The sequence below is a fragment of the Neoarius graeffei genome, chromosome 28, assembly GCF_027579695.1.
Source record: "Neoarius graeffei isolate fNeoGra1 chromosome 28, fNeoGra1.pri, whole genome shotgun sequence".
Classification (NCBI taxonomy): domain Eukaryota; kingdom Metazoa; phylum Chordata; class Actinopteri; order Siluriformes; family Ariidae; genus Neoarius; species Neoarius graeffei.
The window spans coordinates 17,945,614-17,958,062 of record NC_083596.1 but is presented as its reverse complement, the minus strand read 5'-3'; the positions used below and the strand labels follow the sequence as shown (position 1 = coordinate 17,958,062).

At 42.9% G+C, this 12,449-nt stretch overlaps 1 protein-coding gene across 1 annotated transcript in view; it reads right to left on the bottom strand.

Moving 5' to 3' along the window:
* Window positions 1-1,122: 1,122 nt before the first annotated feature.
* Window positions 1,123-12,449, bottom strand: part of rab35a (RAB35, member RAS oncogene family a) — a 39,374-nt gene continuing 28,047 nt past the window's right edge. The window contains exon 6 of the mRNA XM_060912100.1: window positions 1,123-1,865. Coding sequence (XP_060768083.1) covers window positions 1,740-1,865 — 126 coding nt within the window. The 3' untranslated portion in view covers window positions 1,123-1,739. The remainder of the gene's footprint in view (window positions 1,866-12,449) is intronic.

Sequence of the window (12,449 nt, the reverse complement as noted above, 5' to 3'; positions counted from 1 at the left end):
CTCGAACCCAGGGACCTTCTTTCTGTGAGGGCGACAGTGGTAACCACCTACACCACCGTACCGCCAGGGAACCTAACCAACTGTGACAAAACTAATCATACGCTTCAAAAACTTCAGGCAGGCATGAAAAAAAAAAAAAAAAGTATATCCCAGTCCGTTATTTTAAAATGTTTATTATCCTCGATTAGATTCATGACAAGGCGAACAACATGAATGAGTGGCAAAATATCAAAATATCTTTTTCCAGTGTACACCAGATCATTAAGCTTACACATATATAAAACACACACATGATGTTTACGTACAGACATGCGTGTTTGTTTATGTACATCGTGTGGATTACAATACTGATATGCGTGCGCACAATTACGGCTCAAGTTCTGGTTTAAATTCTTGAAAAGGTGTTTGTTTGAACCTCCCTGTGCTCTGTGCCCCTTCACGCGTGTATCTAAACATGATCAGGATTTCCGTTAAGCTCTGTGCCTTGAACTCAAATCATAGTGGGGTTTATGCTGATGTCAATTTTTCAGAAGGCGCCTTCCTAGATTTGACTGCTAATTAACGTCTTCCTGTATACGTATTCTTTTTAATATGTAGCTTAGAGAAATATTGCACCTGGATTTGGCCATATTTTCTCAACTGTATGATGTTTTCTGAAAGATTTATAGAGAAAAAAAAAACAAAAAAAACAACTACTATATTACAAACTTCACCCTTTTCTTTCTAGTGCTGTTCTCATTACGAAAAAGATACTCCACTCGTTCGCTGATATCTTTAATAGTTGAAGAAGTGTCTTCAGATCCAAACCTTGTCCTGGATTTTGTGTGATACTGGTAGCTGATTGTTTGGCCCACTCTGTCAGTCAGTCATCACACCCGAGTCCAGGTAAAGCAGGCGAGTGAAATCTGAAGGATGTTGCCGTCGAGGACTGATTCGAATCTCCCAATAGCACTACTGCGTGGAGGTCAGAATAAAGTTATCCCTTTTCCATATACAAGTTCAGTTATTTCACTGCACTGAGGTCCAAGTAATTTCCTTCAGCACTACAAGAGCAAAAAGGTCCGGTTGGTGGCACCAAATCCCCTGTGCAACTGAATACAGTGGTATAATTTTGTTAGTTAAAAAAAAAAAACAAAATGAACAAGTGAAAAAAAACAAGAAGAAGAAGCAAAAATAATTCGTCTCTGAGGATTGGCGGCGACATGAGCATTCCTTCCAGGCTGATCAGACTTCCTGTGAATCACAAAAGTATGAGGAGCTCTCAAGAAGAAAGGAGCATGATTCATCATCATCATCCTCATTTGTGTGTCTTGTCTATATAACACAGAACGAATGAGTGGATGAGATACCAATAGGTCATGAATTTCAAAAATAAGCGTTTATGTAAGGGGCTGGCATGATTACAGACTTCTCCTTTTTAAAAGGTCATTGTAGCAGTGGACTTCCTCGACCTTTTCGGAAAGGACGTGGCGGCCACGTGAATCCGGTTGCGCTTAAATCTACGTTTGAATCTGCACAAGTCCGCTGTGCAAGCGAATATAAAGTCCAAAAGGATTTCATTAGTAGATTTCTACATAGATCTCTTTAAATTTGATTTGGCTCGTGTGTGTGTGTGTGTGTGTGTGTGTATGTGTATGTGTATATACGTGTGTGTCCCTCTCTTTCTCTTGGGATGCTGCGTTCTCTGGCTCGTGTCAGTTCAGTGGCATGTTTATTTGGCTCGGAGCAACTCCAGCATGTTAGCAGCATTTCTTCTTGCGTTTGCTGTTCCTGTTGCCGAGTTTGACCACCTCACTTGGCTGTTGCTGCTTGGCCATGGACTCTTTCCTCGCCCTGAGAACTAGCTCTGTAATGCAGTTGAACATCTGAGATGGGGGGAGGAAGAAAGAAAAGAAAAAAAAAAAAAGATACAGAAGATTAGAGAAACAATAACATAGCAGCCAAAAGGACTTGGCTAAATCTGTACACCACAGACTTGTGGGATAAAGTGTGAAATGCTTGCGTCAGTCTTCTTCCACGCTTACATCTCGCACCAACAAACATTAAATATTCCCACATTAACAAGGAATTTATAACTTTAATCTTATTAAATTTAACTTGGCACTTCTCAGCACGCTTTCTGTTGTGTAATATGATGTATCGTGGCCTGGGAAAAATTTTCAATTGCTCTGAAACGGCTCCGGATATTTTATAAACTTTTAGATCATTAAGCAGCATGAGGGGTGTTCACACGGCACACATTTGCACCGATGTATTTTGTTGCGATATATCTTGCACCGGTGTAAATTTTGTAGAGCGTTCACACGTCACAAACCTGCTTACTAGAGAGAAGCGTGTTAGCACCGGTGCAGCCCCACTTGCGTTCACACGGCAGTTTTTGCGACCGTGCTATACGATAGTAATAATACGGAAATGAAATATGCGCATGCGTGAAAATGTACTTCCTTTTCCCGGTTGTCATGGCATCACCAAGCGCCGGGAAAACAACGTGGATGAAGACACCAGTGTTGCCAGATACTGCTGACGTTTTCCAGGCCAAAATATGTTCAAATCTGCCAAAATGCACTTAAAACCGCCCAATCTGGCAACACTGGAAGACATGCAGTTCTGTTGTTGTTGATATTCGTCATTTTGGAAGCGCAAAATACCAGGATGCAAATTATGCAATGCCCGTATGTAATCAGCTCTCCTCACGCGTAGCGAGTCTACCCCTGTAGCGTTCAGACGGCCCATTTTATATCGGTGCTGCCCCGCAAACTAGCATTTACTCCGGAGTAAATTTCTTAAACCACCTCCCGAGCAGGGTTAGATTTGCACCGGTATAACTTTGTACCGTGTGAACGCTCTACCGGGGCAGCCCCGGTGCTACACCGGAGTAAAAGTTGCCGTGTGAACACCTCTATGGAGTCAGTCTTCACAGATCATACACAAACATGGATGATGTCAGTGTCCAGGATGAACTTGTACCCTGTCTAATCAATCAATACGGCTCATTGGTTTAATCATTATATGCATGTGTATGTATATACTCTATAGAAACAAGTACAGTGGTGCTTGAAAGTTTGTGAACCCTTTAGAATTTTCTGCATATATATTTCTGCATAAATATGACCTAAAACATCATCAGATTTTCACACAAGTCCTAAAAGTAGATAAAGAGAATCCAGTTAAACAAATGAGACAAAAATATTATACTTGGTCACTGCTGGTGGAAATTCAGAAGCCAGCGTGTAACCCGGACCCACTCAGCGTCGGGATTGTGAAATCAATAAAAGCGCTGCAAGGTAACGGCTTTCGTGCAAGTGTACGTTTGGCTACTTTTGAGGTTCTGATTTTCATGACAAGACAAAGGGAAAAATACAAGTCAGAAACCAGAATATCAACACAGTGCTACAAAACACTTAGTAATACGAGACACAAGGTACAGCGCGTGTACTTGATTAAGGCCCTGTCCACACGGCAACAGATTCAGGTGAATCTGATAAAATTGTTTATCGTTTCGGCCTGGCGTCCACATGACACCGGCGTTTTGGGTGCCCCAAAACGAAATCTTTTGAGAACGGGTTCCAGAGTGGAAAAATCTGGCAACGGCCCCGTTGCGAAGTCGTCTGGATGAGTAGAACGGATTTGTTTACGATGATGTCACAACCACATGACTGTCAGTGCTTCACGCCGGGTAGAAGCGTAACGAACTCGATGCGAGTTGTCAACAAATCCTATAACTAGTCCAAAACACTGCGGAAGCAGTAACCAAAACCGCGCACGCGCACGTGCACTTTCCAAAAACAAAACCAATCCCGCCAGCAAAAATAGGAAAAAAAAAAAAAAGCAGCGATCTCACCTCTTTAGATGTTGGTTTAAGTCCGACAATACATTCCTCAAAAAGGGCGTAGATTAGAAGAAAGTAATCCATCAACGTGTAGCATTCAATTTATTCCGGACCATTAAAGAATTCTGGAGGATATCAGAATGTTGGCGTACCGGCTTCCATCTACCCCCATTCATTCCTCTTTCCACGTCTTTCGTTTTACGCTACTGATTAATAATCAAAACTTTATGTGGCTAAAGCTACAGAAGAAGGGGTTTATGCGCATGCGTCTACTACTTCTTCTATTGTTCTGGTGTCTCCGATGGGACCGTCTTACAGCTCACCTAGAGGTGTGGCATGTGTATTGCATCGTTTTCAGCAAGCGTTCCGTTGCCATATGGACCTGAAATGTAACTGATCCGTTGCCCATGTGGACGCGATATTTAAAAAAAAAAAAAAAAAAAAATCTCGTTGCCGTTGTCGTGTGGTTGTAGCCCAAGTCTGTGTGTAGTGAGAGTCCTTATAAGTGTGCGCTGTGATTGTGCTCTTATCCTGAACAAGTGATGGTAATTAGCCCCAACAGCACTCAGGCGCATGCATGAGAGTAGCAGTTTGAGACGTGCTGCTATGCGCGGACGTGACACCATCAAAGACGAGCTTCATATCCTGGACTGTCTAAAGCGTGGTGAGAAAGCAACGAATTTGTATAAAGAATATGCGGCACGCAAACAACGGCGAGTGTGACTCATTTCCTTTACTTCGTAAGGATGCAAGCTAATCATACATCTCAAGTTAACCGGTTTCCCCGTATTTTGTATGGGAAAATGCAATTTTTTGGCTAATACGGCATACACTGATTTTTATACGGGAAAATAATGTATCAGAGATTTTTTCCGTTACTCCGAGAAAATTTTCTTAGCATCCACCATTTATTTTTTTCAAACACGCATGCCCAATGAAACGGAACCATTTTCGATTTATGTGGTTTTATAGTTGCATGTGGTTTTCTCGGTCATTTAAGTACATCGGCTCGGACTGCCCAGACTTCTGCGACGGCTTCAGAAGTTATGTTCTGCCAATTTCTTGTGGAACACAACATCCCCCCCCGACTGTGGCAGACCATTTTTTGCAACTAGCGAGAAAAAAAAAAAAAAAAGTGTTTCCCAATTCAAAGACTGCACAGGTAAGCATTGGGGGGTTAAATAAAGTTTTTACTGTTCGCATGTAGGAAAGCTTCCTCCATTATCATGATAATTTAAGGAGGCGATACTGGGAGTCGCCATTTATACAACAGCAACTGTAGTTACCCGGCGAGTTCTGGTTTCGCATCCCTAAACATTTAAATTGCTGATAGACTATATGTAGACACAGATGATCAACACTTGTTACTACCATCAGTCGTCAGTAAACTGGAAAAGTATTGAATGAAGAGTAATGGTGGTAACGACCGTTGGTAACCCGTCTCTAAAATGTGTAGTAGGGGATGGAAGCAATTTAACACCATCTACACGTTTGCCATGCTCTGATTTTCTTTTATTGACCAGGAAAATAATAGATGTTTATTTTTTTCGCAGTGTGGTTTTCATCAAACCCTGCGCTCTGATTGGCTGGCAAGCAGGTCCGTATCCTACGATACAGACCCCAGTTATGGACCTCTGACGACTCACTCATTCACAACAACAAACATGGTAGCAATTTTTGTCAACATTTATCTTTTTTATAAAATTTATTTATAACATTATCAAAAATCTTATAAATTTTTGCCAGCATTTCTCAGGAGAATAGCATTAATTTTACATCATGGATAGCGATAACGACAGTGTTCACAGCAAAAGCGAGTTTTACTACCCTGAGGAAGAAGAAATAAAAAAAAACATTTCAGGAGAAAGCTAAAAACCTCTAACTGTTGCTAACGCTGAGCAAAAACATGGCTGAATCCTGAATGACTCAATTTTGTATAAATAGGGGACTACATAGGCGGCAAAATTTAGTTTTTTTCCTGCCATGGAAGTGCACTTGTATACCGAGGAGGAAGCAATTTGCATTACAGCCGTGAATGAGGATTCAAAATGGTGGCTCAGCTCGGTTTTCCCTTTCGGGCGCTCTCGTTTTCTGTTAGAATTTAGTAAAGAAAAAAATAAATATATTATTTACCAGCTTAAGGTCGATCCGCATGGTGAAATACCGTGACCTTGAATACTGACCGAGGCCCAGAGAGCCGAGGCCAGTACTTTCAAGACCTCGGTCACAGTATGTCACGATACAGACCTCCCAGCTGGTAAACACACACACACACACACACACACACACACACACACACGTGTGGTTTCCAATGCTGAAACGACTTTTTACTGCTTTGCTGTGCCTCCCACATAGCAATGCAGATAGTGAGAGGGCTTTTTCATTGGTTAGGAAAATTCATCCTGAGTACAGAAAAAAATACGGCTGCAGACACATGAACTGCATATCTGCAAATTAAAATGAACTGTGATGAGGAGCTACAACTGCTACCCAAGCAGTGATATTATAGCTAGTGCCAAATCTGCAACATCTCTGTACAACAAAGAACACTCCAAAAAGGAATAAAGGCCTCTGCATGCTCTTGCGACAAGGCTTTCGCAGATAGCTTTTCGCAGACAGTTGTAATTTATCGTTGAGCGGGGAGTAATAGGCGTGCGCGATGTTATTCACCGCCACAACGCAAGGGGGCGCGAAATCGCTAGGAGTAGTTGGTGGGTGTGGTTAGTGGAGTGTTTATCCTCCGGTTACTTATAATGACTAGAACTGGAGTCGTATAGATGTACGTACTTCCTCACTTCCTCGATCAACCGCTCTTCGTGCTGCTCCATCTTCGCTCGTGTTTTTAAAAATGCCGGTCGTGAAAACAAAACAAACCGGGAAAGTAGGGAAGCGGAAGTGCGTGTACAGCGGATGTAGAGTGGACCAATCAGAGCCCTCTTGTCTGCGAGGCTGTCTGCGGTGGTCACGATTTTTGGGAGGTGCGTGCAGAGCGTCTGTGAAGGGGGGGGGCTTCGCAGACGCCATCTGCGATGCCATCTGTGAAGACTGGGTTGTCAGCATAAATTGGCCTTAAGATTTAAATTCTTGTTATAAATTACTGGGAAGATTTTCAGTTTAACTTCATAATTTATTAATATTTTCACTTATCCTTGTTTACATAATATACTTGATGTGGTTCAGTCAGTCACCTTTAGCTGGATCCAACACTGCTTGTGGTGTCAACACTTTTTTTTCTCAAATGGAACTTTGACATGATTATATATAATTTATAACATGTAACCTACTATTTTAATTAACAGACCTACTTATTACCGCTGTTATATTTCAAGTAATTTTCTTTGGTGGAGTGTAATATTGTAGGTGAGGTCAACACTTGTCAAATAGAACTTTGTGTAATTTTTATGAACTATTTAATATTAATACATTTTATTTGCAAAATTTACATCAATAATTCTGGTATTACTGATACAATGTATATTAAATAGTTAAGTTTATAGTTCAGTCAGTCAGTCAGTCAGTCTCTTTAGTAGATAATTGTTTGACTGTACATACAGTCCTTTTTAATTCAGTTGTTTTCTCTGGGATCTAAAATTTATTTTTATTCAGTACATGCGTATTTGATCCCTTTAACTTGATGCAGTGTGATAAATAGGCCTATTACAATGGGAGTGTATAATAAAACAATCGGTGCTTTGGAGTATATATTGGAATTTTTTCTCGTGTATAAGGGCTCATGGGTGTATGTAAGGGAAAAGTACAGATTTTGTTATGGAGTTAATTAAGTGCAAATTAGAGGTCTGCGTGGGACAGAATTTTCAGTCCCGCTTCCGCCCGCTCCCGCATTGTGCAGTCTCGCTCCCGCAAAGAATTATGATTTTCAGTCCCGCTCCCGCCCGCCATATTTTGTCCCGCTCCCGCCCGCAAATCCCGCATGATGCAGACGTTCGCGTTATTTCTCACGAAAGTTCTTGTCATTGGCTTGGGGAATTAAACATGCTGAGCTTAGCTGAGCTTATCCTTCACCTAGCGCATGTAGCGAGGGTGCGCGTTGCCAGGCGGCATGCGCAGCTGAGGCTTTACAGAGATACCCAACACACCTACCAAAATCTACAGTGGATATTAAGAATATTGTACATAGCTTATATGTCACTCCTCACATTTACATTCTAGGAAATACAAGTAGGCCTATAAGAAATTAATATAATTTAAAAAAGACACAGCGTGATGGTGCCCCGCCCCCTACTTTCTTTTTAAAGCAGCACTTACTTCTGAAGCACTGTGAGCTTCACTAGAGGAGCTCTGCTCTTCTGCCATGATCGGAGATCTCAAACACAGAAGAGCGGAAAGGAATCGGAAACGTACGCGAGATTAGACCGCATCCGCAAATTTAGGCATCTTAAAATATTTTTATTTTATTGAGAATGGCAAATAAAATATCCAGCACAAATTATATATGATAGACATAAATTAATAATTTATAAATTTTAAACACGTTTTTAGTTAGCGGGACTGCAGCTTATCACCTCTCCCGCCCGAAATGAGCTTTCAAAATTTGTCCCGCGCCGCACTGCTTTGCATCGGGTCCCGCGGGACTCCCGCGGGAGTGCAGGGCTCTAGCGCAAATATAGATTAAAAACACAGGTGGTCTTGTTTTATGCAAGAGTGAGTGGAATGACAAGTAGGTCCATTTCAGTATTACGAACTTTTCGGTATAATAAGCTATTTGGACATCCCCTAAGGAGTTTGTTACAGCGGGGTTGCAGCGTATGTGTCTACACACTCACCTAGTGAGTTGAGTTATATCCTCTCTCTGCATGCTAATCTTAAAGTGCATGTAATGCCTTAAAATTAATATAACTCATTAGTAACGACCAAAATGAATTAATAAAGCAGGGGGAAAGATATTAATTATTTATGAAGCACAAAACGCGGCTTCCGGATCCCGGAAGAAGGCAGCCTTGCCTCAGGGCTAATCACGCGTGCGTGGAACCCCGGTTATCTGGGTCACTTAGGCTCATCTGACTCCGTGCTTGTTTCCTCACTGAACTTGAATATCGTTGTTGGAATCTTACAAAAATAACGATGGGAAAGTGCTGCGTTGTGTTTGGATATTCAAATCCATATACAACACGACATTCAGTTAATTTCTGAGAAGCCACACTAAAGTGACAGTGGGTGAGGTTTGTGCAAACAAAGCAGGCAGATTTCGTGTCGCCGACTAATAATAAATCTGATTCATCAAGTGTTCACCACCACCACCAGAACGACCACATGGGAATTACTGGCGCAAAAAGAAACCCATTGATTTAATAAAAATGGCATTCGGACAGTTCGGTCAATTCCCCCATTATCTCTCTCACACTCACACACACACACACCCCAGATGCAGGCTCATGAGCAACATTTACACACTCGCGACATCTGATCTTATATTTGATGCACTTTAACAGGAAGAAAAATGTGCACGCACAATCATTAATTATTAACTGAAATGTGTTAAATGCTCTCAGATTGCGATATTCTAAGACTATTTGTTTTTAGTTTTGTCCAGGAAAACATGATGAAAGGTAACCACTGCGTTCTGCACATCTCTCTCTCTCCATCTCTCCATCTCGCACGCACTACAGAGGAAGACTGTCATGAACTGGCAGTTTCTCATCTTGGGGGCTTGAAAAGATAACCGTTTACTCCGGAACGTCCTTGATAATCATCTGCCCCTTCATCCGACATACAAGATTCCCAATCACTAATCAGAATTCTCTCCAAATCGAGACTGGTCTAACCACTGCTGCGCACATGAACGAAATCGAACCTGAATTGTTACACATGTGACATCGCACACCGCTTTGGGATCTTGCAGTTCAGTCTCCGCAGATTCCGTGAAAATCGGCTGATCTTATTGATTTTCCCTTAATTTATGGCCTTTTGGATCAGCTATGGCTTGAAAACACATTTTCAATCTACATAATTTTTTTCCCCTTGTACAAAGAAACAGAGTGCGATTTAGAGGCGTTACATACACTCGGTAAGTAATCCAAAAATTAACTGCCTAAGATGCCTGCAATGCATTGGAGTCTGTAAGACAGTAATTCATAGCAGGAATGATAAACTAAGTTTTAAATCATGATTTAATATCATCTAGTGCTGGGGTTCGCAATATTCCCTGTGCAGCTTTGGGCCTCTCTGATCACTGCTCAGTCCATCTCATCCCAACCTACAGGCAGAAATTACAATCTGCAAAACCTGTGGTGAAAACTGAAGAAATGGACCAACGAGGCAAAACAAACTGCAAGACTGTTTTGACTGAATTGAACGGAAGAGTGTTTCTGGAGCTGCAACTGACAACTTGGACGAACTGACAAACACTGACATCCTACGTCAGATTTCGTGAAGACCTACTTACTGAACATACAACAATAAACCATGGCTCACAGCCAGACTAAGACAACGCTGACAGGCCAAGGAGAACGCCTACAGAAGTGGGGACAGGGCCCTGTACAAGCAAGCCAGAAACACACCGACTAAAGAAAAATCAGAGGAGCTAAGAGAAGCTACATTGAAAACAGGTTTTCAGCCAACAACCATGCATCAATCAGTGCGTTTACATGCACATAGAGAAAATCGAATTTCTGCCGTAGCTCGACTGAAATCGAAGTTCTAAATGCCATGGAAACACCTTAGCTCGGCTGAAATCGAACCGAACTGGATTTCTCGTAATCGAGCTACGCGACCTAGATTATGCGATTGTAGCCGAGCTACTTAGTGCATGTAAACCCTATCGAGCTACGTAGTCGAGCTACTTACTTCAGCGCTGCCCCTTCCGGAAGTGACGAGACCACAAGCGGGAAACACAACAACAGCCTCGGTCGGCATGACAACAGTAGTAGTAGCAAGCAGCAGAAGAGGTCAGGAGGAACAAGGAGAACGAACGTCGTCGTTCTTCTTGTGAACACGGAACTGATAACTTTGTTTGTTTATACTCTTGAATAGCTCTTCTTCATGACGACAACCGGAAGTGTACCAACACGATGGGGCGTGTAGCGCCACCTGTGGCTCGGGTGCACAATGTACCTCATACAATAGCTCGATTTCCTTGTGTGCATGTAGGATTGGATTTCTCTGGCACCCCTGCTGGGACCCTTAGCTCGATTACCGACAGTAGCTCGATTTGGATGTGCATGTAAACACATCGAGTGTGGAGAGGCCTGCAAGATATTACCAACTACAGGAGACCACCCCCACCCCACGGCCGAAAACAAAAGACCTGGCTGAAGACGTGAATGCCTTCTACTACAGGTTTGACAGGGACACATGAACACCCCTTCACTCATTCCAGTTCATCAACAATAGCCCTCATCACACCCTTGGTAACCCCCCTCCTCAGATGCTAAGCCTGCACTCAGGGTGTGTGAAAAGGACGGCTCTTCCAGAGTCAGAAAATCAGCAGGCCCAGATGGAGTCCCCTCCCCAGTCTTAAAACCTGCGCTGACCAACTGGCTCCAATCTTTACACAGATCTTCAACAGATCCCTCGAGCTGTTTCAAGTCCCCTCCTGCGTCAAGCATTCCACCATCATTCTGGCCCCCAAGAAACCCTCCGTCACAGGACTGAATGACTACAGGCCTGTCGCTCTGATGTCTATGGTGATGAAGTCCTTTGAATGACAAGTGTTGGCCCATCTGAAGAACATTACAGGTCACCTGCTAGACCCCCTGCGGTTTGCTTACAGGACAAACAGGTCAGTGGATGATGCGGTCAACATGGAACTGCGCTACATCCTGAAACATCTTGACTGCCAGGCCTTTCAATTACATGAAACCTGCGACGGATAACGTCGTAGGCGCTCAAATTAAAAAGGCGCCCAAATTAAGGTCAAGCGCCCAAATTATGCTACCAAAAGTTTAAAAAAAGTTGATTAAATAAACTTAGCTGCATAAAACCCAATGTCTCGACTTTCTTCTTTAAAAACACCGAAATTAGCGAGAATTAGCATGTATTTCTCATAACTGATGCAAAATCCGCACCATTCCCATGTTGTTCCGGGTTTGTCGAACTAGCCGTAAGCCTCGTGCAGAGCATGAATTCTCCATCAACGGCGATCGGCACGCCATGATTTTGTGTAGGAGCAAGACTCGCGTACCAATGACCAGAGCGGGATTTCCACATTAGACTGCCCTGGGACCCATGCAAGAATCCTGTTTATAGACTTCAGTTCAGCGTTCAACAACATAATTCCAGAAATAACAATCTACAAACTGTCCCAGCTCAATGTCTCGCCTGTCACCCGATCACCGGTATCCTGACAGACAGGGAACAGCAAGTAAGGCTGGAGGAAGTCAATTCTGGCATGTGGTTAATCAGCACTGGTGTTCCTCAGGGATGGGTCCTCTCCCACTGCTCTTCTCCCTTTACACCAACGACTGTACCTACATGGACCCAACAGTAAAACTCCTGAAATTTGCAGAGGACACTACGGTCATAGGACTCATCCAAGATGGCGACGAGCCTGCATACAGGCGGGAGGTCGAACGGTTGGTACTCTGGAGCAGTCGGAATAACTTGGAGCTGAACACACTCAAGACAGTGACGATGATGGTGGACTTCAGGAGACACCCCTCTG